At 43.4% G+C, this 27901-nt stretch overlaps 1 protein-coding gene across 1 annotated transcript in view; it reads left to right on the top strand.

Moving 5' to 3' along the window:
• Positions 1 to 1001: 1001 nt before the first annotated feature.
• The window catches only part of LOC149470716 (uromodulin-like), a 61607-nt gene continuing 34707 nt past the window's right edge, over positions 1002 to 27901 (top strand). Inside the window, exons 1-7 of the mRNA XM_089661673.1 lie at positions 1002 to 1134; positions 3184 to 3207; positions 6602 to 6631; positions 9275 to 9418; positions 13284 to 13543; positions 13622 to 13747; positions 23927 to 24104. Of these exons, the coding sequence (XP_089517799.1) occupies positions 1071 to 1134; positions 3184 to 3207; positions 6602 to 6631; positions 9275 to 9418; positions 13284 to 13543; positions 13622 to 13747; positions 23927 to 24104 (826 nt within the window). The 5' untranslated portion in view covers positions 1002 to 1070. The remainder of the gene's footprint in view (positions 1135 to 3183; positions 3208 to 6601; positions 6632 to 9274; positions 9419 to 13283; positions 13544 to 13621; positions 13748 to 23926; positions 24105 to 27901) is intronic.

Raw genomic sequence — 27901 nt, 5'->3', positions numbered from 1 at the left:
ATAGTGTAAGTTCTTCAGATGCAGAGACTGATGTGACTGATGTGAACTGAGTATCCTTGTAAAACATTTTGTGTGGAGAGAAAGGTTATTCATCACTAAGATCTGCAATAACGAGCTGATGTTATATAATAATCCTGTTGAAGATCTAATTAAAGGGCTGAACTGTAAAAATGATGGAAGTGCTCCTCATACTATGTATTGTGCATTTATATATACATGCCTGGGTTTCTGGTTTGGTGTTGTACCTCTTACCCCTATGTCTACCAAGGTACGTTTATAAACACCCCGATACTTCATGGATTAAAGCAATTGGTATTTTGAGCAAGCAAAGGGCTTTCAGGTAAAAGTCATCTGGATGGTTCCGAGGAGCCCATGACCATAGCAAATGGCTTTATCATTGGGAACAAGAGGTGATCTTGAAACATCTGTTCCTGATTCTCCCTGTAATCATTGAACATGGAAGTGGCGTATTACCTACAAATTGCAGCTACCACCATTTTACTCTCCAGGGTCTCTGCTTTCAGAAAAATGCACATGCTTGGGGTTTATCCTTATATACACCCCATTGTTGGGGATTCAGATTTGAGTAAGGAATCGCACTCCACAGAGCTGCCTTGGCATGACCATGTAACTTCAACATGTATTTACAAATGTATGCAACAAAAGCCTGTTTTTAAAGAGTTGATAGAGTTGAGTTAGTTTTTCTTTTTTTCTGGGTAGTAAATATCTCTGCTCATTAACGGCAGAAAGATTTTTTTTTTCTAATATTTACAGGCAGCTCACTGAAGTCATTTAAAAAAAATGTTTAAATGATTTAGCCCGAGGTCTCACTGGGTGTTCAGGTACTTTGTTAATAATGACAGCATCAGTAACAATTTTGGTGTGACGGCAATGGTAGAGTATCAGGAAGTCAACAATAAATGTGGAATGTGCCAAGGGACATTGTGTGTTTTCGCCACTTGTAAAGAAACAGTATAAAAGGGAGTAGCAAAGCTGACATCGTATTTGTGAACAAACTGTTGTTGAGAGCAGTTTGTGTCCGTGAAGGATCAATACAGAAAGAATCCACAATGAGAAGAATGATGTATTTTTTCTTCCTCCTGGTCCTGCTGTGTGCTCCCCATGGGGCAGCTGGTGAGTAGATTCAGGACAATTGATGTGGTTCAACCATTTACTGGAAATATTTAAATGATTTACCCCGAGGTCTCAGTGTATATTCAGGTACTTTATTAATAATGATTTGGACAGCATCAGTAACATTTTTGGTGTGACAGTAATGGTAGAGTATAAGGAAGTCAACATTAAATTTAATGTGGAATGTGCCAAAGGACAAGGGACTTGTAAAGAAATGTTATAAAAGAGCAGCAGCAAGGCTGATATTGTATTTGTGAACAAACCAACACACAGAGCAGTTTGTATTGATGGAGGATCGATACAGAAAGAAGAATCCACAATGAGAAGGACAATGTCTCTTCTCCTTCTCCTGGTCCTGCTGTGTGCTCCCCATGGGACGGCTGATGAGTAGATCCAGGTCACCTGATGTGGTTCAATCTGGGTGGGAGGGTTAGGGGTGATCTATGACATAGTGGTTGATAGTGACACCATATGGAATACCTAGATCCATTCCTCAATAAAACATCTACAGACCCAACAAGGGAGGTGTAGATTCTGAACTTAAAATGTGTGAACGTTGCATCACTGTCAGGTTCAGCAGGATTCCAGCAAACTTAATAGTATAACATAATATATATGAAAACAAAGGTTGGGAAAGATACAAATACCCCCGCGCCCCCCCCCAAAAAAAAAAAAATAATTTAAATATATTAATAGTAAAAAATAAAGTCTCGGCATGTAGGTTCCTTTACAAGATAGGTCAGAGTTGGTGACTGGGCCAAAAAGAAGGCATATTTATAAAATACTGTCTTTAGCTTTGAGTGTATGAAGGAAAATTGGAGGAGCTCAGGCCCATAATGGGGATAGTATTACCACAGACTCAAATGACCCACAATGACTCAAAATCAATATGGTCCAGAGACAGACATATTAAAGGTGAACAAAGCACCAGGAACAAATGGCTTACACCCATGAGTCCTCTCATTCAATGTCATTGATTGTAATTTTAATAGACTTCTAATGACTGGCTTGGTAGCAATGGATTGGTGCAAGACCAGTGTAGTGCCTGTATTTAAAAAGGGATTGAAGTCTTTCTCAATTAACTATAGACCAGGTCATTGACATATACATACAATATCGGTGGTCAAGCGTTGAAGGATACAGATTTGGGACTCTGTGCTGAAGAGTTTTCCTCCTCTAATACTGTTCAGAACTTATAGTGTGTAGGAATCATTCCCGGCCTCGCGGCTCTCTTCTGATTGGGGTAATCTTCCATACTAAAGGGACAGAGAAAAGAGTGAACAGACTGGCCTAGTGCAAAACCTTCAAACACCATTACATTGTTAACTTTTTAATAAAATACTCCCAAAAGAGACAGAATTGCAGGAATATCCCCAAATCCTAGGCACAGGGTGCTTTCACATCCTCAGAGACTGAATGTATGATAATACCACCTCTACAATGCATAAAGTCAAATGTAGTAGGTGAGGCCATCTAACACATTTTGATGTCAAGGTCAAGACCTCCTCAGAGCTACCTTCTGTTGACAGGAAAATCCTCCCCATCTTGATAAAGGAGCACTTAGAAGAGTTTTTTGTAGCAATATCTCCCAATGAGGTTTTATTTCCACAGAACACATTTCATAAATGAGGCAATTAGCCATTTATTTGAATATATTGCAAACCTATATGTGGTAAATAAGTTGCAGTTGGTATACATTTTATCAACCTATTATGGTCTTAATGTGATTTTAATGTATCATTCTTGTTTGTAATAACATTTTTACATTTTTTTATCATTTACAATGTGTGTTCCCTTTTATGCCAGTAAAGTCGGACACAATTGTTTTTTAGATTTTAGAGGCATATATGGCATTTGAGTGGCATTCTGATATTCTTGTTTTTCTCTCTTGTGAACATGTCAGGAATGTATTCATGCAGACTGAATGTTCAGTTTAATGCTCCATCTTTTTTGCAGGGAACGGTGTTGCAGATCCAATAATTATACAAATTGGATCTGTTTTAGTGTTCATTTTCTCCAATTTATAATCTGTTTTTTTTCTTGCTCCAGGGTTCACCACCTCTATAACCCCTGGTAAGTTATATTTCTCTTTCTGGAGTTTTACTCTTTTATGACAGAACTGAGGATACTATCAGGATGGGAAGGTTGTATTTGTGATGAAAAGTGCTGTGGATATAATAAAATACCTAAAAAATGTACAGAGACAAATATCAGGGCTTTCATTGTCTGCCAGCTTTGGAGGACGCTACTTTCCTGGCTGTCATAATGATCCAATTATAAATAAAATCACACTTAATAGAGAAGTATGGGGTTTGTTGTTTTCCCGAATATAAACTTATCTAGTTGGATGCTACATCTGTCCCTCACTGGGGTGAGAACGCAGTGATCACATGACCACTGATTGCCGAGTTCTCACAGCCTCTCTGAGCAAGATCTGTCTGGGTATGGCAGTTGCCAGGAGAACGGTACTTGCCTGACTGCATTGTGCCAAGGATAAGTTTTGGTGGAGGGGGGATTATGGTGTGGGGGTGTTTTTCAGGGGTTTGGCTTGGCCCCCTAGTTCCAGTGAAGGGAACTCTTAAGGCATCAGCATACCAAGTCATTTTGGACAATTTCATGCTCCCATCTTTGTGGGAAGAGTTTGGGGATGGCCCCTTCCTGTTCCATCATGACTGCGCACCAGTGCACAAAGCAAGGTCCATAAAGACATGGAGGAGCCAGTTTGGGGTGGAGGAACTTGACTGTCCTGCACAGAGTCCTGACCTCAACCCCACAGAACACCTTTGGGATGAATTAGAGTGGAGACTGGAGCCAGGCCTCCTCCCCCGACATCAGTGCCTGACCTGACAAATGTGCTTCTGGAAGAATGGTCCAACCTTCCCATAGACACCCTCCTAAACCTTGTGGACGGCCTTCCCAGAAGAGTGGAGCTGTTGTAGCTGCAAAGGGCGGGGCCAACTCAATATTGAACCCTATAGACTCAAAACTGATTCACATTGATACAGAAGTTGTTCAGCAGTTCATGTCAGGTTTACATCAGGTTCAGGACAGGAATAGCTCAGGATCTTATCCTGTTCACACATACAAATGGTTCCCATAGAAGTCAATAGCCTGTAATCTGCATCTGAACCTGAAGGCACTGCTCAGAAATCGTACATGACTCTTTTTCAAACTGCACTGAATCCACACCACCAGTGCACCGGACATATGTGACCAGGCACCATGGGAAGAAATGTGTTTTCATATGTCATGTGGATTGGATGTGTTTCAAATAAAATCCCATCTGCATATATGTGAACCGGTACTAAAACTGAATGCCATTAAAGTTCATGTACGTGTAAATGCAGGCGTCTCAATACTTTTGGCAATATAATATAGTATATCCACAAATGAAGGGGATGGAGCACTTTGCTTTGTATTTATTCATACATACACTTCACAAGTAACAGAATGAACATGAAAGCCTCGTACACATGATGCATGAGAGTCTCATATCGAAAATGAAGAGGTTACTTATGTTACAAAATTTCTCGTACGACAGAATATAACTTCGGAAGCAATGTAATGTATTATATTGCATTGCAATGTATCCTTTGGTTTCTGAGCATGTGGGGTCTTGGTCTTCTGATTTTTTTGGGGGAAGAATACTGCACTGATTAAAAGAAAATCGTTAGTTCTTGTGTCTTATGAGAAAAATGGTCGTGTTTGTCCTTTTGGATCATTTCACATGAAATTCGCTGTGTTCTAACAATCAGTTTATCGGAAAATGGTAATATTTGTCTGATTTTTTTATCGTGTATGCAAGGCTTTCTCAAGTTCATTAGTGATCAGACGTGGAAAGTCTATACAATACATATATCTACACCAGAGGAATAACACAAACACCCACCACAGTGGATAATTAAATAGGTTACTATAGACAAGGGGTCTTCAAACTGTGGCCTTTTGGCCGGATGTGGCCCTTTGCTAGCCTTTATCCACCCCTTGGGGCACTATTCCTCCCAATGATATGAAACAGTATTCCTCCTACTGACACTAACAATGGGGCACTATTGATAGCACTTATGGGGTATTATTCCTCCCATTAATATCAATGGTGGGGCTCTACACTTCTTCCTACTGACCACCATTCCTGAGGCCATGTTTATTCTCACTTATTCTGGGTCTGAAACATCTTCTACCCCCATTGGCCACACTCCGGCCCTCTTAAAGTCTGAAGGACCATAAACCGGCCCTTTGTTTGAAAAGTTTGGACACCCTTTTTATGGAGTATAAATATATATATATATACATATTTTTTTCTGTCACTTTTTGGCCAAGGGTTGTTTCAATTCAGCCCTGATACCTTTCATGCCCAGTAAGTAGGGAAAGGCTCAATGTACCCGGACATACCACAATAATTCTGAATTCAGATCGTATTTAAGTCAATGGGAGCTAAATCTATAAAATCAATTCAAATCCATTAAATTCAAGGCTAAAAGGCAAACCTGCTTGGGGGATTCCCTAAACCTTCCAGTGAAGTTGCACATCTCTTGAATGTTTACAAAGTATTAAGGCAAAAGTGACATTTTCAATTGCTGGTAACTTTTATTTTCCTGCAGGCTTCATTTGTTTTGGGAAATATTGACCTGTGGACCCCCAAGAATAAATCCCAGGACCTCACTGAGAATCATGATTGTCTGGAATGCATTTTGTGCCTCCCTATGCCATTAAAAAAGCAGACTGTGAAGAGAAAATTACCAGCAAATGTTTTATTTTCTGTCACTTTGAGGGAAAAATAATGCATCCCCGCCCCCTCGCCCCGCCCCCCAGTCCATACTACATTCTTAAGATATAGTATACTGTATATACTCTTATACATGCACTTATTATGATGGGAGGGGAGAGTTGACATTTATGATGCAATGGGAGAAGTTGAATTTTATGATATGAGGGGGAGTTGACTTTTATGATGGGGTGGGGAGTTGACTGTTATGATGGGCGGGGGAGTTGACTTTTATGATATGAGGGGGAGTCAACTTTTATTATGGGGTGGGGAGTTGACTGTTATGATGGGAGGGGGAGTTGACTTTTATGATGGGAGGGGGAGTTGACTTTTATGATGGAAGGGGGGAGTTGACTATTATGATGGAAGGGGGGAGTTGACTTTTATGATGGGAGGGGGAGTTGACATCTATGATGGAAGGGGGGAGTTGATTTTTATGATGGGGGGGAGTTGACTTCTATGATGGGAGGGGGAGTTGACTTTTATGATGGGAGGGGGTAGTTGACCTTTATGATGGGAGGGGGAGTTGACTTCTATGATGGAAGGGGGGAGTTGATTTTTATGATGGGAGGGGGAGTTGACTTTTATGATGGGAGGGGGTAGTTGGATTTAAGCAAACAGAACAGTTGAAGTTGTTGCCCCTTTTTGTAGAGAAGAATGCTTTTGTAGGGATCTCATATCTACATTTTTCCTTTTCTTCAGATACTGACGGCTACAGCTGCACACAGAGAGGTAAGTCACCAAGTGAGGAATCTCTGATACAAGAACTCAGTCAGACAAGCAAAAAAAAAAACATCATTTTTTTTTGCACAATTTCATTTATTTTGACTGAAATAAGCAGTTTCATCTTTTTGGATTTTTGGATTACACAACAAAACCTCTACATATTGATTTGATCCGCATGATATAACCAATAGATGTATACACCATCAGGGGTGGGAATTGACCATCTTAGGTCCTAATAAGACATGTGATCTCATGAGATCCTATCACTGGGGTTCATTTACTGAAGGAGTAGAGAAAGCAAATGAATGTTCTTTAGTTTAGTGAATCAGGTAAATCAGGTCTTCACTAATCATCCAATCATGTGTCAGCACAATGTTACTGAGGCACACATTAATGCAGTTCTGGAATCATTAATACATTATGAATGTCGTTATTTTTAAAGCTAGCAGTGTAGGTACCTGAATATAAATTGGCATCAGTCTCGTTGAGTCCCCTGTACAGCAGAGCTCAGATTAGGAGATGGAGAAGCAGCACATGGAAGCAATCCTGTGCTCTGCAGTGCATGGAGTATGCTGGTAGGAGGAGAGAGAAGAGTGACAGAGAGAGTTGTGTGATGCTTCTCCTTCACTTTCTAGTCACAGCGGGCTAAATTCACAAAGCGGTATCTACTAAGATCTGCTGTAAAATACCTCTTTTGCCCGGTACACTCTATGATTACTTTGTTCAGCCCAGCAGGAGGCGCTCTCTGTACTAACTATGTGATGTTAGTACTGTGATCTCCCCTCTGAGCTATTGTGCTCTGACAGGGGGACCCCCCTCCACTCACTGCCCTCCGCCATAACACACCAGTCCGTGCCGATATTTGACCCATGTGTACCAGGCTTTAGCATTTTTCAAACATTTTTGTTGGAATTTGCTAAACTCTACTAAACACCTCATGAGCTATTTCATGAAGTGATGTGATAGTTTAGTAGTGACAGCGAGCTGTATTTTAATGCTGATGGTAGCCGGCATCCTTAAAGTAAATGGTCCGGTCTTCAGTGGTGCCCTGTGTACAGGATACATCTGACAACAGCCGTGAAATGTCTGGGAAGTGACGTCACTCCGTAGAGTTACTATGGGGCTTCCATTGTCACCTGCCTCTCCTGCACATTCCCACAGACTGGCCCACACGGCGCTGACAGCTCAGCCTGGGAACAGACTGGAGCAGCTGCAGAACAGGTAAGTATAGCGATTTTCTCTTTACAAGGCTAGATAGATTAGGCTTGGATTGTAGCTGAGAGAAGGTTTAGCATTAGTTGGGTTTGGCCTTTACTTCCACTTTAATAACCAGAAACCAACATGGCTGCCAAGAAGCAGGAGGCCTCCACACCCTTAGAAACCATGACTCATCTGCTGTCAAAAGGGTTCCCAGCTGACAGCAGAATATAAAACCAAAAGAATTTCCGGCATTTAACAATGTAAAAAAAAAATATCATGGGTGCCCCCCAATTCTTACTAGGCCCTTTGGGTCTGGTTTGGATTTTAGGGGAACCACACGGCAAAATTATAAAAACACAGTGTGGGGCTGGGAAAGGGGGGGGGGGGGCACGAGAACCTGAACCATACCAGGCCACATGCCCTCAATGTGGGGGGGGATGCTTCGGGGGAGAGCGGACTCCCCTCAAAAGCACCTTCTCCCATGTTGATGGGGACAAGGGCCTCTTCCTCACAACCCTAGAAAGTGTTTGTGGGGGTCTGCAAGCAGAGAACGTATTGGAATCTGGAAGCCCCCTTAAAAAGGGGTCCCCCAGATCTTGACCCCCTCACATCCTGGCCCTCCCATGTGAATGAATAGGGGTTCATATTACCCCTACTCATTCATCAAAAAAAATTTAAAAAGTGACATCATCAAGTGGCCCCACCTCTCTGTTTATTTAAGTCGGGAGCCATCATTTGTCGAAAGCCAAGCATCAGTGTGGGTGGGGTTTTTTTTTTCAATTCAGGTTGGTGGCCGGCATTCATCATGATTGACATTGAATCTACTTGGGGGGAACACTTAGTTTTTGGGAGATTTTGAATAAAGAACAAAAATTGGCTGTGTTTTTTATTTACTTTGCATTTATATACTTATCCATATGGGGGGCTGGGATCTGGGGGCCCCTTGGTTAAAGACGGCTTTTAGATTACAATAATCTCCCCCTGCGGACCCCCACACCAACTGTACAGCAACTGTCCAGGGTTCTGGAGAAGAGGAATTTATCCCCATCAACATGTTGAGGGCATGTGGCCTGTTTGGGTTCAGGAGGGGGACACTTGCTCATCCCCCCTTTCCTGACCTTCATGCGTTGCATGCTCGTATAAGGGTCTGGTATAGATTTTGGGGGGGACCCCACACCATTTCTTTTTATTTTGCATGGGGTTCGCCTTATGGGGGGACCCCCAAACTGATTTTTTTAAAAGTTTTTAAATACCAACAATTATTTTGTTTGCATTCTGTTGTCAGCGAGGAAAAGTAAAATTGGCTTAAAGCTCCAACAATAAACATTTACCAAATTCAGCTCCAAAATCAACCATAAGATGTTGTTACAATGTTACCAGTGATGATCCTGAATGTGATTTATAAAATATGAATAGAACATGGATTTATCTGATGGATTTGTGTTGCAGAGGGGACCTCCTTTACTGTACTGATGGATGCACATGTAATGTATTGGGGTTATTCCATGTACTTGGAGAGAGTTCTGAATTCTGTATCCTCCAGATTCCCCTGCGTCACACGCCAATATACTTCATTAATCCTGGACTATGCAGGTAAGTACAAACATCACTACTTTAGTTGTTTCATTGTAACATTGTAATATCTAAGCAATGTTTCATTTTTGTAGAAATGATTTCAGTGGTTTCTGTCTAAGAGAACAGTCACACTGACCATTGAGGGGAATTTCACAAAGGGGTTGATTTTCTAAAACTGGAGGGTGCAAAATCTGGTGCAACTCTGCATAGAAACCAATCAGCTTTCAGGTTATTATGTCAAAGCTTAATTGGACAAATTGAAGTGAGATGCTGATTGGCTCCCATGCACAGCTGCACCAGATTTTGCACTCTCCAGTTTTAGTAAATCAACCCCAACGTGTCCATCTGCTCACCTCTTCCCCCTCCATCCCAGCACCAATATACAGGTTTTCACTTTCTGTTTCTGAACCAACACTCACTTTTCTCTCTCCCCCCTGAATTGCTGCACATTCTCCCCCTATATACAATGATCGGTGGGATGTCTAAGTCCTTCTCTGCCTGATATCTCACTCAGCCTGATGGGCTCTCTGATGTCATAGCTGGGAGGGGTTATGAAGTGACATCACTTCCCATACTTATATGGAGGTATGGTGGATGAGTACAGAAGGACATAGATGTTCCACTGACCCACCAATGTAACAGATTTCTCAGGTCATTGCTGGGACCCTAAAAACTTCAAGACAAACTGTGACTTTAGAAATAATGAAACTCTTCCCTTCCATCTGATTTTCTGCAAACAGATTATAGACACACAGCCAACACACTGCCTGAGCCTTTCATTGGGGGAACTTTAAAGAGCTGGGGGGGGGGTACTAAGCAAACATTCAGGAGGATGTAAAGGTAAAAGGTTTTTTATACTTTAATGCATTTTCTGTATTAAGGTAAAACACCTTTTATTAGTAACTCCCCCGCAGCCCCTCCTAAATAATCACCTGATCCCCATCTCCATCCAGCACTGTGCACATCTGCAGCCGCTCTTCTCTCCTCTCTCCTGTCTCACAGGATTGGCTGAGGGCAGAGAGTGGGGGGCAGAGCCGAGCCGGGCTGTGAGTTTGAAAAGATGCATACAGCTTGACTCGGGATCGAGCATGCTCGGGTGTCCACTATAGGAAGTCGCTTTCAATGGGGGCACTCAGTGGGATCAGGAGCCAGGAGTGCCAATGGGAGACCCCAGAAAAGGAGGATCAGAGCTGCTCTGTAAAGATGTTTATTATTTTAATAGAAAAAAAACTAAGGTTTTACAATCACTTTAACAGTCGAAACAACAGACGATTTAGTCAGAAGTAAGTAATGCGTAGCACATCCTACAGAGTGCAGAGGTCAGGGGTATGTAATACATAGCACATCCTACAGAGTGCAGAGGTCAGGGGTATGTAATGCACAGCACATCCTACAGAGTGCAGAGGTCAGGGGTATATAATGCACAGCACAGCCTACAGAGTGCAGAGGTCAGAGGTATGTTATACACAGCACATCATACAGAGCAGAACATGTAATGAGCAGCACAGTTTATAGGGTGCAGTGAACAGGACTATGTAACATACAGCATGGAGTACAGCAGTCATGAGTACAACATAAAGCACAGCATACAGAGTACAGCAGTCACGAGTACAACATAAAGCACGGCATACAGAGTACAGCAGTCACGAGTACAACATAAAGCACAGCATACAGAGTACAGCAGGCGAGTACAACATAAAGCACAGCATACAGAGTACAGCAGTCACGAGTACAACATAAAGCACAGCATACAGAGTACAGCAGTCACGAGTACAACATAAAGCACAACATACAGAGTACAGCAGTCACGAGTACAACATAAAGCACAGCATACAGAGTACAGCAGTCACAAGTACAACATAAAGCACAGCATACAGAGTACAGCAGTCACGAGTACAACATAAAGCACGGCATACAGAGTACAGCAGTCACGAGTACAACATAAAGCACGGCATACAGAGTACAGCAGTCACGAGTACAACATAAAGCACAGCATACAGAGTACAGCAGTCACGAGTACAACATAAAGCACAGCATACAGAGTACAGCAGTCATGTATACAACATAAAGCACAGCATACAGAGTACAGCAGTCACGAGTACAACATAAAGCACAGCATACAGAGTACAGCAGTCACGAGTACAACATAAAGCACAGCATACAGAGTACAGCAGTCACGAGTACAACATAAAGCACGGCATACAGAGTACAGCAGTCAGGAGTACAACATAAAGCACGGCATACAGAGTACAGCAGTCACGAGTACAACATAAAGCACAGCATACAGAGTACAGCAGTCATGAGTACAACATAAAGCACAGCATACAGAGTACAGCAGTCACAAGTACAACATAAAGCACAGCATACAGAGTACAGCAGTCATGAGTACAACATAAAGCACGGCATACAGAGTACAGCAGTCACAAGTACAACATAAAGCACAGCATACAGAGTACAGCAGGCGAGTACAACATAAAGCACAGCATACAGAGTACAGCAGTCACGAGTACAACATAAAGCACGGCATACAGAGTACAGCAGTCACGAGTACAACATAAAGCACGGCATACAGAGTACAGCAGTCACGAGTACAACATAAAGCACAGCATACAGAGTACAGCAGTCACGAGTACAACATAAAGCACGGCATACAGAGTACAGCAGTCACGAGTACAACATAAAGCACGGCATACAGAGTACAGCAGTCATGAGTACAACATAAAGCACGGCATACAGAGTACAGCAGTCACGAGTACAACATAATGCATGGCATACAGAGTACAGCAGTCACGAGTACAACATAAAGCACAGCATACAGAGTACAGCAGTCACGAGTACAACATAAAGCACGGCATACAGAGTACAGCAGTCATTAGTACAACATAAAGCACGGCATACAGAGTACAGCAGTCACGAGTACAACATAAAGCACAGCATACAGAGTACAGCAGTCACGAGTACAACATAAAGCACAGCATACAGAGTACAGCAGTCACGAGTACAACATAAAGCACAGCATACAGAGTACAGCAGGCGAACACAACATAAAGCACAGCATACAGAGTACAGCAGTCAGGAGTACAACATAATGCACAGCATACAGAGAACAGCAGTCAGGAGTACAACATAAAACACAGCATACAGAGAACAGCAGTCAGGAGTACAACATAAAGCACAGCATACAGAGTACGGCAGTCACGAGTACAACATAAAGCACAGCATACAGAGTACAGCAGGCGAGTACAGCATAAAGCACAGCATACAGAGTACAGCAGTCACGACTACAACATAAAGCACAGCATACAGAGTACAGCAGTCACGAGTACAACATAAAGCACGGCATACAGAGTACAGCAGTCATGTATACAACATAAAGCACGGCATACAGAGTACAGCAGTCACGACTACAACATAAAGCACAGCATACAGAGTACAGCAGTCACGAGTACAACATAAAGCACAGCATACAGAGTACAGCAGTCACGAGTACAACATAAAGCACGGCATACAGAGTACAGCAGTCACGAGTACAACATAAAGCACAGCATACAGAGTACAGCAGTAAGGCGCAGGGTATGAACTGCTGGCTAAGAGTATGATATGTACAACATTCCACTCCTTGATTGGGCCAATCAGATCACTCAGTGATATTTGGCAGTCATGGAGAAGTGATCTAGTCTGAAAATAGGTATAATTGGGCTCTGTACATGATTTTTTTTTCTGAGCAGAGCTGATTTTAACAAACAACCTTGCTAAGCTGAGGATATCAGGACTTTGATGGGCGGTCTTATTATTTCTTATACTACTATTAGTCTTTATACCTTTATTTGGAGCATTCAATTTCCATTTCTACTTTTCAATAAAATATTTTCTTTTCTTTCAGAAACCAATGAAACTATCACCGATGACAGGAGTGTTTTTTTACAAAGCATAACAAGAAACAATTGGGATGACACTGCTAATAATTACTATAACCATCTATTAAACTGCAATCAGTCCCTCCTCTACGGGCTGAAGAGAGCTCTGGAGATTTCCCCCGCTGAGTCCATCATTGTGCTTTATACATTTGGCTCCATGGCAGATTACAATGACACTCAGCTCCTGTCTGATGTTCATACATTGCTGGAGGAAAAGAAGTCCCAAGTAAGAGTTTTCCATGTAAAGTCATACATCGTCTACGTATCTCTGATCCATAGCTAAACATTTTATTTCTCTCTACAGGTTTATTTTTATTGGCACCCATGGTTATATTGTGCACCGGGTTTACCCCAGCTTGATGTATTTCAAGACATTGCATCTCGTAGTTATGGAGAATTGATTAATAAGGATTTTACTGACTATTATAGGGTAAGAATCATATTAGAATCATAAGAAGCATACAGTAGAAAAGACAAATACATTTTGGTGGTGGACACTTTATGTATGAGATTCAATTCCAAATATACTGCATACTATACATCTGTAGATTGCAATGATCTGATTCAGGGATTTGGTGAACTTTCAAGAAGTTCATGTGCCGAACCGGAACCTGAACGCCATTGAAATTAATGGAAGCAGAATCTGTCAAAGTAAAATGACCATTTTCTGGACTAATAGGCAATAATAGCATTGGGGTGGGCACTGCCATTGGGAACGTGTACCAATGTAAAAAATGTGTTTTTAAAAATTAATTTGGTGAGCAGCAGTGATTTTTTTAAATGATTAAACTGAAACAGTAAAAATTATTTTATTATTGCCCCGGGGTATCCTAATCCTGCCTGTAAGGGGGCGTCTCTGTGATGTATAGAAAGCACTGCAGCAGTACTGACATTTACAAAGGAAAAAGGTTTCAAAATTGTTGGTAGATGATATAATTTATAGCTCTTTTGTTTAGGAAAACACACAAACCCCTCCAAGGATCTGCTATGCATTTTGGGGGTCCTTAGGAGAGGTTTGTGTGTTTTATTTTGTTTACTTTGTAAATGTCATTTTTGCTGTAGTACATCCTTCAGCAAGAGTATAAAAAAATAGAGATCCCCAAAATACATGTCAGACCCTTTGAGGCAGCATCTCACCTGAAAAAAAACTGAAAAACTGTGTAGTCCCCCAAGAAATTCATACCAGACCCAAAGGTGTTTTAGGAATGACAATGATGAAATATGGAGACATCTATTTCTATGAGGAAAGCGTTTCTCCCTACAATCTCTGGATCCTAGTGTAGTACTATGGATGTCATTGGTGAAATACGCACAAAGCTCAGGCTATTGTTTGCTCTCATTGACACTATGCTGACAAGTCTGGGTCCATTGCTAGGAAATGTGTCCTTTCTTGGCCAATAGTTTACATGTCACATATACCACAACAGCATGTATTTTATTCTGTATTAGAGGACAGTGAAAATACCCAGTGACTGGGCTCACAGGGGGGATTAAACACATCTTCCTACATAAGTTATACCTGTTTATCTGCAGTATTCTCTTATTTATCATTTATTTCAGGCACTTATATACCACCATCAATTTACGCAGCACTTTACATATATATTGTACATTCACATCAGTCCCTAACCCTCAAGGGGCGTACAATCTAAGGTCCCTAACTTACATTCACACATACACATGCTAGGACCAATTTAGACAGGATCCAATTCACCTACCAGCATGTCTTTGGAGTGTGGGAGGAAACCGGAGTACCCAGAGGAAACACATACAGGGAGAACATGCAAACTCCAGGCATGAGGTGCCGTGGTTGGGATTCAAACCAACAACCCGAGTACTGCCAGGTGGAAGTGCTAACCATTTAGCCACTGTGCTTCTCTCTTCTCATCTCTTCTCTTCTCTTCTCATCTCTTCTCTTCTCATCTCTTCTCTTCTCATCTCATCTCTTCTCTTCTCTTCTCATCTCTTCTCTTCTCATCTCTTCTCTTCTCATCTCTTCTCATCTCTTCTCTTCTCATCTCATCTCTTCTCTTCTCACATAATGTTAACGCTTGTCTGAAAGTTAAAAAAAGGGGTTGAGAGCAGAAATCACACACTGCAGAGCTAAGTGAGGAGAGCTCTAAGAGCTGATTGGAGGGAAGAGACGCCCCCCCCCCTCCTTCACACAGCATACAGGAACAGAGCTGAGGGAGTTAATCTGCTGGAGGTCCCTCCCCATCACCATTTTTCTTTTGGTGTCAGGGAAAAAGAGGAAACAGAGCAGAGGAACATGTTCCAAAGTAAAAAGAAATTCAAAAAAGTGTATTTTGTTGGGTAGCAGCGATATTAATATTGCCTTATTAACAACATTAAAAATGCAAACTCCTCTAAATAACATGCCTGGTGGGTGTCCTCAGCCTGCCTGTGAAGGGACATATCTGCATTATGTATACAACCTTCTACAGTAAAACTGATATTTACAAAAAAGCCATTAAATTGCCCCTAAATGACTGCTTCTGACTACTTTGTTTGTAAAAATGTGGCCCAGGATTCCCTTTGTACACTATCCCCACCTCTTTGTTTACATTATGTCAGCCGGGAATCTGAAGCTAACAGCTGAATGTGCCAGGCAGAAATACATCACTGATGTATCACTGCTTGTAGGAGTTTTCTTTCTGCTCTAGGAGGATGCAGAACCCCTGACCTCTGTCTGGACAGAGCTGATTGGCCCTGTGCTGATCACAAGCACTCTCCAAAAAAAAAACCCCTCTATAGCAATACACACCAAACTGAGCATGTACAGAGTGACTCCACACGATATGTGTTGTTAGGAGATAAGAGGGGACACTGAAAGAAGGGAAAGATCAGAGAAGACAGGATCAAACATAGCTTTTACACAATGCTCAGGGTTAACCCCTTAGGTTCCACAGTGAGTATAACAAGCATGCCTTACTGCATCTACAGACTGATTGTACTGTTGGGGGTTTAGTAACACTTTAACCCCTTCCACTCCGCCCTATAGAGGAAATACTGCTACAGGGCAGCACTGGTACACAAAATCAATGATTTTGCAGTTCCGGGTAGGAGGCTATTTGCCACCTCGGCTGCCAATCATGATTACTCACCGACACCCGGTGATAGTTGATGTATAAACAACACAGATCTCTCCCCTGTCAGCTCCTGCACACCGCCATTACTAGTGAAAAAAAAAATCTCAGTATATATACCGCCAGTTGTAAACGCTATAACTTTCATGTAAACCAATTAATTTACACGTATTGGCCTAAATTTATGATGAAATTAGATTTTTTAAAACATTTTTACCGGATATGTTTTATAGCAAAATGTAAAAAATGTTTTTTTTTCTCAAAAGTGTCGGTTGTTTATAGATCAAAAAATAAAAAACAGAGGTGATCAAATACCACAGAAAAAAAGCTCTATTTATAGGAAAAAAAGGACGTAAATTTATTTTGGGTGCAGCGTTGCATGACCGCGCAATTGTTACTTAAAGTTATGCAGCATGGTTTTCGCAAAAAATGTCCTGGTCAGGAAGGGGGGGGGGGGGAATCCTCTGGAGGGAAAGTGGTTCTGAAAAACGCTTCTTGCCCTTATCTTCATAAACAGTGTCTCCTAAAATGAAAACCAGCAAAGTTCTGGTAACACAGGTGAACAGCTGGAGGGGTCCAGTAGCAAAGGGCCACCCCACTGGAACTTGAGTGCATTGGTAGCAATGGGGGAAGGGCTGCCCATGATAGCTGAGTTTTTTGAAGAAGCTGTGAGCTATGAGACTTCTCCCCTGCCGCCCTCACACCCATTCTGAGGGCCTTTTACCCGGCTGCAGATCACCTGCTTAGCTACTTCTGCCTCATCAGGTGTGACCAATCTGAGCTGCCAATGGAGAAAAGCAGAAAAACTTATCATTCCTGGGCATGTCCAGGAACCCAGGGAGTTGTGGGAAATGGAGTTAAAGGGGCCTGTGTCTGCATCTGGTTATGGAAAGCAACAGTGACCTAAAAATGAGGAATTGTAGCTGAAAATAGTGACTGGAATTGTGATAAATGTGTAGTGGCAGACAGTAGCGTTGCACAAAGACATCTCTAGTAATCTGTGATGATTTTACTTTTCAAAACACTGAATTTCTCAAAGTAAAAATGCCAAGAAATGTAACATCGGCCATATCATAAATGTAGGGAATCTTGCAGAGGTCGGTGTTTTGGAGGGAGTGGTCCTGATGTATTTCTCCTAAACCACAAGAGATGAGGCTGGGAACTGAAGTTTTCTTATCTATATAATTAGAGATGAGCGAATCGAACCAGGCGAACCGGAATTCGAGTCGAATTTCAGGAAATATTCGATTCGCGTCGAATCCGAAATTTTGCCTACTTCGGGTGCGCGAATCGAACATTTCCCGATCAGCCGGCAAAAGTGAGCTCCGCTATTTCTGACAGTTCTCTGACAGAAGGAACACATGTTTAGCGGTTGAAACATTGTATCTATTAGTTTCCATTTAGGATACAGATGTTTCAACCGCTGTACATGTGAAGAAGCTGTGAGAGAACTGTCAGAAATAGAGGAACTCTGCACATACACTTTTTGCCGGCTTGGAATTATTCTTATTTTCATCCTACTTCTTCTTCTTCATCCTCATCCTCAGAAGAAGAGGATGAGGATGAGGATGAAGAAGAAGAAGAAGAAGAAGAAGAAGTAGGATGAAAATAAGAATAATTCCAAGCTGGCAAAAAGTGTATCTGCAGCGCTCCTCTAAGTGTATCTGCAGAATGTCATTTATGTAAAAAAATAGATACAATGTTTCAACCGCTGTATGGAGTGAATGTCCCAGAACTGTCAGAAATAGACTATTTATGACAGTTCTGGGACATTCACTCCATACAGCGGTTGAAACATTGTATCTATTTGTTTCCATAAATGGATCCATTTATGGAAACAAATAGATACAATGTTTCAACCGCTGTATGGAAGGAATGTCCCAGAACTGACATTAATAGTCTATTTCTGACAGTTCTATGACATTCCTTCCATACAGCGGTTGAAACCGCTGTATGGAGTGAATGTCGCAGAACTGTCAGAAATAGACAGAAACTGTCACAGAACTGTCCTTCTTCTCATCCTTCTCCTTCTTCTCATCCTTCTTCTCATCCTTCTCCTTCTTCTCATCCTTCTCCTTCTCCTTCTTCTCATCCTTCTCCTTCTTCTCATCCTTCTTCTCATCCTTCTTCTCATCCTTCTCCTTCTTCTCATCCTTCTCCTTCTTCTCATCCTTCTCCTTCTCCTTCTTCTCATCCTTCTCCTTCTCCTTCTTCTCATCCTTCTCCTTCTTCTCATCCTTCTCCTTCTCCTTCTTCTCATCCTTCTCCTTCTTCTCATCCTTCTCCTTCTCCTCATCCTTCTCCTTCTCCTTCTTCTCATCCTTCTCCTTCTCCATCTTCTCATCCTTCTCCTTCTTCTCATCCTTCTCCTTCTGCTTCTCCTTCTTCTCATCCTTCTCCTTCTTCTCATCCTTCTCCTTCTTCTCATCCTTCTCCTTCTCCTTCTTCTCATCCTTCTCCTTCTTCTCATCCTTCTTCTCATCCTTCTCCTTCTTCTCATCCTTCTTCTCATCCTTCTCCTTCTTCTCATCCTTCTCCTTCTTCTCATCCTTCTCCTTCTCCTTCTTCTCATCCTTCTCCTTCTTCTCATCCTTCTCCTTCTCCTTCTTCTCATCCTTCTCCTTCTTCTCATCCTTCTTCTCATCCTTCTCCTTCTTCTCATCCTTCTCCTTCTTCTCATCCTTCTCCTTCTCCTTCTTCTCATCCTTCTCCTTCTCCTTCTTCTCATCCTTCTCCTTCTTCTCATCCTTCTCCTTCTTCTCATCCTTCTCCTTCTCCTTCTTCTCATCCTTCTCCTTCTCCTTCTTCTCATCCTTCTCCTTCTCCTTCTTCTCATCCTTCTCCTTCTCCTTCTTCTCATCCTTCTCCTTCTTCTCATCCTTCTCCTTCTCCTTCTTCTCATCCTTCTCCTTCTTCTCATCCTTCTCCTTCTTCTCATCCTTCTCCTTCTTCCCACCCTTCTCCTTCTCCTTCTTCTCATCCTTCTCCTTCTTCTCATCCTTCTTCTCATCCTTCTCCTTCTTCTCATCCCTCTTCTCATCCTTCTCCTTCTTCTCATCCTTCTCCTTCTCCTTCTTCTCATCCTTCTCCTTCTCCTTCTTCTCATCCTTCTCCTTCTTCTCATCCTTCTTCTCATCCTTCTCCTTCTTCTCATCCTTCTTCTCATCCTTCTCCTTCTTCTCATCCTTCTTCTCATCCTTCTCCTTCTTCTCATCCTTCTCCTTCTCCTTCTTCTCATCCTTCTCCTTCTTCTCATCCTTCTCCTTCTCCTTCTTCTCATCCTTCTCCTTCTCCTTCTTCTCATCCTTCTCCTTCTCCTTCTCCTTCCTCATCTCCAAGGGCATTTAAATTAAAGGTACAGTGTTCTGCACTAATTTAAAGGCTCTCTGAAGCCTAGAAACCCTTTTAATAAGTTAACTTCGTAGCGAAGAAATTCGCATCGAATCGAATTTCATACTGGAATTCGCCGAATCAGCCGAATCGAATTTTTGAGAAATTCGCTCATCTCTATATATAATCTCAATATTTGCTCAATCCCTCAAAGTTCTGTGAGAATCTCATTGCGTTTCATTGTGGGATTTAGAGATTTTCCATATCACAGAACATCCATGGCCAACCCAAGACTCCTTGGTGGTTCCCTGGTCAATGTATGGACCAATAAGGTCTGGGATAAACAAAAGAATTTGTGTAGTGACCACTGGACAAATTCTTGTAGGATAAATCACCAATTATCATAGCTCAGTGGTATCTTTAGCACTTGATGTACTAAGATGGATTGCTACATCTGGGTGTATATGGGAAATAAATGGGGGTTTCAATGATAGCAGAAGGTTGGGAGGCCAGTGGAGGGATTGGCAGAGAGGGGTGGCAGATACAGAATGGTTAGTAAGGTGGATAAGTCTGGCAGCAGAATTCATGATAGACTGAAGAGGGGGTAGCCTGTGATTTGGTAGGCCAATGAGGAGGGAGTTGCAATAGTCAAGGCGAGATATAACAAGGGAGGGAATAAGTTGCTTAGTGGTTTCCGAAGTTAGGAACGGGCGTATCTTGGAGATGTTGCGGAGGTGAAGTCTACAAGATTTGGACAGTGATTGGATTTTGGGCTGAAAGGACAGATGGGAGTCTAGGATTACACCGAGTACCCTGGCATGAGGGGAGGAACTGATGATTGTGTTATTGATCTTGATGGAGAAGTCAGGGGAGGGGGCATGGGCTGGGGGAATACTAAGAGCTCAGTTTTGGAAAGATTGAGTTTGAGGAAGTGGAGTGACATCCATGCCGATATGTCGCTTAGTAGGTTAGTAATGCGAGGAGACTGAAGGGGTGAGGTGAGGGGTAGAAAGATAGATTTGTGTGTCATCAGCATAGAGATGGTACTTAAAGCCATGGGAGTTTATCAAGTGACCAAGGGAGGAAGTGTAGATGGAGAAGAGAAGGGGCCAAGGACAGAACCTTGAGGGACCCCTACAAAAAGAGGAAGTGAAGAGGAGGAGGCAGAGTTATAGGTAACACTGAAGAAGCGCTGCGATAGGTAGGAGGAGAACCAGGAGAGGGCAGAGTCTCTGAGACCAAGAGAGAGGAGTTTTTTGAGAAGGAGGGGATGGTCAACCATATCAAAAGCCGCAGAGAGGTCAAGTAGTAAGAGTATGAAGTAGTGGCCATTGGTTGGGATGAGTACGGAGCAGTGTCCATTGGTTGGGATGAGTATGGAGTAGTGACCATTGGTTGGGATGAGTATGGAGTAGTGGCCATTGGTTGGGATGAGTACGGAGTAGTGGCCATTGGTTGGGAGGAGTACGGAGCAGTGGCCATTGGTTGGGATGAGTACGGAGTAGTGGCCGTTGGTTGGGATGAGTAGGGAGTAGTGACCATTGGTTGGGATGAGTAGGGAGTAGTGGCCATTGGTTGGGATGAGTACGGAGTAGTGGCCATTGATTGGGATGAGTACAGAGTAGTGGCCATTGGTTTTAGCAGTTAGTAGATCATTAGTGAGTTTTAGTAGGGCAGTTTCAGTGGAGTGTAGGGGGCGAAAGCCAGACTGTAAAGGGTCAAGAAGGTTGTTGTCGGTGAGGGAGGAGCTCAGACGATTGTAGACTAAGCGTTCTAGGAGTTTAGAGTAAATGGCAGCAGGGAGATGGGTCTTAAGTTGTTCAGGTTGGTGGTGTCCAGGGAGAGCTTTTTAAGTATGGGAGTGATGTGCGCATGCTTTAGAGGGGAGGGGAAGGCACCAGTAGAGAGGGAAAGATTGAAGATGTGAGTGAGGGAGCATAGGATGGAAGAAGAAGGGGACCTAAGTAGTTGTGAGGGGACAGGATCCAGGGGGCAGGTAGTGAGATGGGTTTCTGAGAAAACCTTAGCGACCTCTTCAGTAGTAGCGAGGTCAGAAGAGGAAAGTGTTGAGGGAGGTTTAGTATAAGGTATGCTAAGTGGGATGGATGTCTGTGCAGTGGAGATGCCCCTAAGAATTCCATCAATCTTGTTTTTAAAATGATTTGCAATCTCGTGAGCAGTGAGTGAGGTGGAGGTGGAGAAAGTAGAGAGTTAAAAGTAGAGTAGAGACGATGAGGACTGGATGACAAGGTATTAATAAGAGTCACAAAGTCAAAGTTTGGCAACATGGATGGAGGAATTGTTTGTTAAGAAAGCAGATTTATATTGGGTGAATGCTTTCTGGGATTTGGTTTTACGCCACAATCGCTCCAGCGCACGACTATGTTGTTTAAGATTTCTGGTATGGTCAGTCTGCCAAGGTTGTAATGGTCGGGGCCTGATGCTTCATGTTGTTAGAGGAGCAAGTGAGTCCAATGTGGATGAAAGTGAACTGTTATAGACAGCAGTGGCCAGGTCAGGGCAGGACAGGGGAGAGATTCTGTCATAGAGGCGGTCAGTTGCAGAGTGGAAAGGAGCCGGGTTCAAGTTGTGAAGGTTTCTGCGGATAATTGTTTGCTGCTTGGAGGGATAGGTGTTTGAAGACGAGGAAACTGTGAAGGTAATGAGATTGTGATCAGTGAGAGGAAAGGGGGTGTTTGTGAGGTTGTAGGGAGCGCAAAGATGGGAGAAAACAAGGTCTAATGTATTCCCATCAGAGTGAGTGGAGGACTGTATACATTGTGCTAATGTAAAAGATGAGGTTATGCTGAAGAGTTGGGATGTAGCCGGGTTGTTGACATTAATGGGGATGTTAAAATCTCCTAGGATGATAGCGGGTAGTTCAGAGGAGAGAAAGTAAGGTAGCCAGGAGGAGAAATCATCAAGAAAGCGGGACACGGGTCCAGGAGGCTGATAGATCACTGCAATCCTCAGAGAAATGGGAGAAAACAGCCGGATGCAGTGAGTCTCGAAAGAAGAGAAGGATAGAGAGGGAGGGTTAGGGAGGACTTGAAAGGTGCTGAGTGGGGATAGAAGCAAACCAACCCGACCACCTTTCCGACCACTGGGTCTGGGTGAGTGGGTCCAGATGAGGCCTCCATAGGAAAGTGCTGCAGGAGAAGTAGAATCTGCTGCTTGAAGCCAGGTTTCTGTAATTGCTAGTAGGTTAAGGGAGCGGGAGACAAAAAGGTCATGGACAGAGGTGAGCTTATTACAGACAGAGCGGGCATTCCAGAGCGCACATGAGAAAGGGAGGGTGGTTTTTGGGAGCACGGGGACTGATATTTTATTGTGGGGATTGTGGCTATTCCTGGAAGAAAGAGGATGCCTGGTGTGGGGGTGAAGTAGTGGAGGACCAAGGTTTGGGAAGATATCCCCAGAGGTTAGGAGAAGAAGAAGGGTGAGGAAAGTAACATGGGAGGGGGATGTACACGAGCGCACATGCCTTCCAGTCCTGGTGTTTGGGTCAGCAGGAGGTGATGAGAGCAGTAGTAGGGAGATGGTAGCAGTGAGGGGGAGATGTACAAGTTTTGGGGTGGAACAGGGGTTTAAAGAAGTGAGATTTTAGGAATGCAGGAAAATAATATGACAAGGAGTAGAGGGGACATATTAAAAGGTCCACAGAGTGGGACTCAGACTTGTAAAAGATGTTTCTCAGGGTGTTTGCTTGCAGTCTGTCCAGCGTGCAGTAGAGTTTCTTGTTGTTGTATCTTCCTGCTGCTTGAGTTATCCTGCTTTAGTTCAACTGCTGTGTTCAACTGCGTCTTAGCACTCCATCAACCCAGCACTCACGCAAAAGCAGCACCCCATCTGTGTCTGTGCCCCCCATCTGTGATCCCCCCATGAGCTGATCTAAATTTGTAGGAAGATGGTCAAATGATCACTCTTCTCCGCCTCAATTAGGAACTGATAAGGATCACATGAATAGGGGGGGATGTTTCTTGAACAGACCAGACACAGACTACAGTCATAAAACGAGTGCAACTAGAGGTGAGAACTAATCAACATATACAAAAATATATATACACTATTTGTTCTGAAATTAACAGGAGTCAATGCGTTGTTCTTGTTAAGAGTGGAGAGGAGATAGGAGCATTTACGCAAAAGCAGCACCCCATAAATAATATTTTTTCTTTCTCTCTTATTTTTGACAGTTTATTCACTCATTCGAAATATTGTTGTCTAAACCTCTAAAATCATCTGTGCGCATCCTGAACGTCAACAAAAATGTCACCGACAAATATACTGACACGTTTGATGTTACCACTTCCTTATCACATTTAATGATCATAGCAGATGAATCATTCGCTCTGGATTTCACTGATCCGAATGGTACGTTCACGACTTACGACGACTTAGATTTACAGTAAGAACGTCTGCATGTATATACTGTATTATTTCCAACAACGGTAAGAAGATAAAACTGATGTCCACCATTTCTACAATAAAATGATAATGAATCCTCACAGCCAATATTCACACAAAGTGTCCTGGGAGTCGGCAGGTTTCACATTTTTTAAAACTTAGTATAAGGGAATTCTCTTTCTTCTCTTCTTGGTTCACCAGAAAGCTGAGATGGGAAGACATGGAATGCATTAGTGATCCCGGATCCAGGTCATTCTATCATTATTCCTTTGTTGATGGGCTTTGAACTTCTGAAATCCTCCAGAATCCAGTGACAGATACATTTGATCTGGATCTGACCTTCTTCTGACCTACACTTGACCTGCTTCTAGCAGGCTTTGCATTAACATAGACTTGTATAGAAATACAAAACCCATTGAAAGTGAACAAAAGCCCATCAACACAGGTCCTTGTAGACTCCAGGAAAATTCCACACTTTCCTCTACATGTGTTTGTGCCAAATACTTCCCACCGGCTGTGTGCCAGGCAGGATGGATATGAATTTCCTGCATATCGGGTACCATAGTTGCAAGTTGTTCATTTTTTTGCCATGACATCACAATAAAGCCTAGTGATGTTGCCAATGTATTTGTAATATCACAATACCTATTACTATCATATACTGAATTTGAGATCACAATAACAGCTGACATCATGATTCTGAATGCGATAACTCAAAAGTGTTTATGATAAAAGAACCTTGACAATGGTATCCTGAAAGTGCTCCAGGTGAGCAGAGACAAGAAAAAAAGAGGGATAAAACCTGCAAGAGAGATCCTTCTAAGAGTAGTATCCAGTTGTATGTATATGGAAAGGATATCATAAAGTGTAGTAAGGGCATACTCATAGTCACAACATTGCAGAATACTCATCCTAGGGTCAAGAAACCTAATTTAGCACATGTGGAGAATATGGCTGTTCTGCCTTCATCAGGGAAATTCATTAAGCTGTCCTGTCTGCAATATTAAATTTGGCCACTAGATGGAACCTGAAATACATTTACTGTTTGCAGAAACCAGAGACTCTGTAACTTGATTGTAGGTACTGTATTTCTCATGTTTTTCCCAATAGTTTCACCCCAGCCTGTTTTGTTAATATATTGCAGAATAGGAGGATTTAGCTGCAGGGAAACGTGTAGCGATGACAGAACAATGACCATCATCACAGAGAGTGTGGGTGGTCACAATCAATGCTCAGGGGGTTTTCCAGAGATTCCTGCATTGTGCTAGGCTGCAGTCAGATCCAATGAACAATGGTATAGGAGCTGAGTCTCCAAAATATTATTATTATAATAATTATTATAATTATTATTATTATTATTATACAGTATTTATAAAGCGCCAATAGTTCGCTCAGCGCTGTACATTACAAAGGGAGACAGAACATGTGACAGAACAATACCAATACAATGCAAAACATGAGGGGATTGAGGGCCCTGCTCTTTCAAGCTTACAATCTAGGAGGGAGGGGGTGGTGGCACAGGAGGAGATAGCTGTGGGGGATGGAGTGGTAGGAAGAGTGGAGGAGGTCGGCAAGTTAGCAGGGGGTGGGGTAGGCTTCCCTGAAGAGATGGGTTTTCAGGGTGCGCCTAAAGGAGAGGAGAGTAGGTGATAATCTGATGGGTTGGGGCAGGGAGTTCCAGAGGATGGGTGACACCCTGGAGAAGTCCTGGAGGCGGGCATGGGAAGAGGAGACCAGGGAACCAGAGAGAAGGAGGTCTTGTGAGGAGCGGAGTGTGCGTGCTGGGCGGTACTTGGATATTAGGTCAGAGATGTAGTACGGGGCAGTATGGTGGACAGCTTTGTACGTCAGCGTTAGGATTTTGAATTTGATCCGTTGCGCAATCGGAAGCCAGTGGAGGGATTGGCAGAGGGGGGTGGCGGAGACAGAGCGGTTGGAAAGGTGAATGAGTCTGGCAGCCGTGTTCAGGATGGACTGAAGAGGGGATAGCCAGCGGCGAGGCAGGCCAGTGAGGAGGGAGTTGCAGTAGTCGAGTCGTGATATGATGAGGGAGTGGATGAGCTGTTTAGTGGTTTCTGGGGTAAGGAACGTGCAGATTTTGGCGATGTTGCGGAGGAGGAGTCTGCACGAGTTTGTTAAAGATTGGACTTGGGGCTGGAAGGATAGGTTGGAGTCCAGAATGACACCCAGTACTCTGGCCTGCGGGGCGGGTTTGATGGTAGCGTTGTTGGATGTGACGGAGAAATCAATGGGGGGTGGTGTCCGGGCTGGGGGGAAGACAAGAAACTCGGTTTTGGAGAGGTTCAATTTAAGGAAGTGGAGCGACATCCAGTCTGATATGTCGCTCAGTAGGTGTGTGATTCGGGCTGAGACCAAGGGGGTGAGGTGGGGGGTTGAGAGATAGATTTGTGTGTCGTCGGCATAGAGGTGGTAGTTGAAGCCGTGAGAGTGTATGAGTTGGCCAAGGGAGGAGGTATAGATGGAGAAGAGAAGGGGCCCGAGGACAGAGCCTTGAGGGACCCCAACAGAGAGGGGGAGTGAGGGGGAGGTGGTAGCATTATAGGTAACGCTGAAGGAGCGTTGTGACAGGTAGGATGAGAGCCAGGAGAGAGCAGAATCTCTGAGGCCGAGGGAGTGTAGTTTTTTGAGGAGGAGGGGGTGGTCGACTGTGTCGAAGGCCGCAGAGAGGTCAAGGAGTAGGAGCACTGAGTAGTGTCCATTAGCTTTGGCGGTTAGCAGGTCGTTGGAGAGTTTGAGTAAGGCAGTTTCGGTGGAGTGTAGGGGACGGAAGCCGGACTGTAGGGGATCGAGGAGGTTGTTGTCGTTGAGGTGAGAGCATAGGCAGGTGTAGACTAGGCGCTCGAGGAGTTTAGATGTAAATGGGAGCAGGGAGATGGGTCTGAGGTTGTTCGGGTCATTGGGGTCCAGGGAGGGCTTTTTAAGTATGGGGGTGATGTGTGCATGTTTCAGAGGGGAGGGGAAAGTGCCTGAGGAGAGGGAGAGATTGAAGATGTGGGTGAGGGAGCGTAGGATGGAGGAGTAGGAAGGTCGTAGGAGTTGTGAGGGGATAGGGTCGAGGGGGCAGGTGGTGAGGCGGGCATCAGAGAGGATCTTGGAGACTTCCTCGATGGTAGTAAGGTCAAAGGTGCGGAGTGTTGGGGGAGCTTCAGTATGAGGAATGTAGGGTGGGGTGGAAGAGGAGGTCAGAGCAGTGGTGGGGCCGTGGGAGAGGGGTGATGAGGGGGTAGCTGAGTGAGGGTGAAGGGGGTTGGAGAAAGTTTGAGCAGCGACGAAGTCCCTGCGGGTTAATTAAGATTTATATAACGCCAACAGTTTACACAGCTCTTTACAATATAAAGGGGAACAGAACAATTACAATACATTTCAGTACAGAAGGAATAGGAGGGCCCGGCTCACAGAGCTTATAATCTAAAGGAAGGGGGAGGTGATACAAAAGGTGACAGCTTCAGGGGATGATCTGACGGTGGTGACTCAAGTACAGTTCTTAGGTGGAGGTGGGGTAGGCTTCCTTGAATAAATTAGTTTTCAAAGATCACCTAAAGGCAGACAGGGTAGGAGCTGACCAGACATATTGGGGCAGGGAGCTCCAGAGGATGTAAGAGGCTCTAGAGAAGTCCTGGAGGTGAGTGTGGGAGGGGGTAACATGGGAATTGGAGAGCAAGAGGTCTTGGGAGGAGCAGAGAGGATGGTTTAGGCGATATCTGCAGATGAGGATGGTGATGTAGCTGGGAGTGATGCTGTGG

This window comes from Staurois parvus, unplaced genomic scaffold (genome assembly GCF_062004578.1).
Source record: "Staurois parvus isolate SC_StPar_1 unplaced genomic scaffold, SC_StPar_1.0 ptg000034l, whole genome shotgun sequence".
Lineage (NCBI taxonomy): Eukaryota > Metazoa > Chordata > Amphibia > Anura > Ranidae > Staurois > Staurois parvus.
Note: the sequence above shows the minus strand (reverse complement) of the source record. Positions and strands in the feature narration are given on the sequence as shown.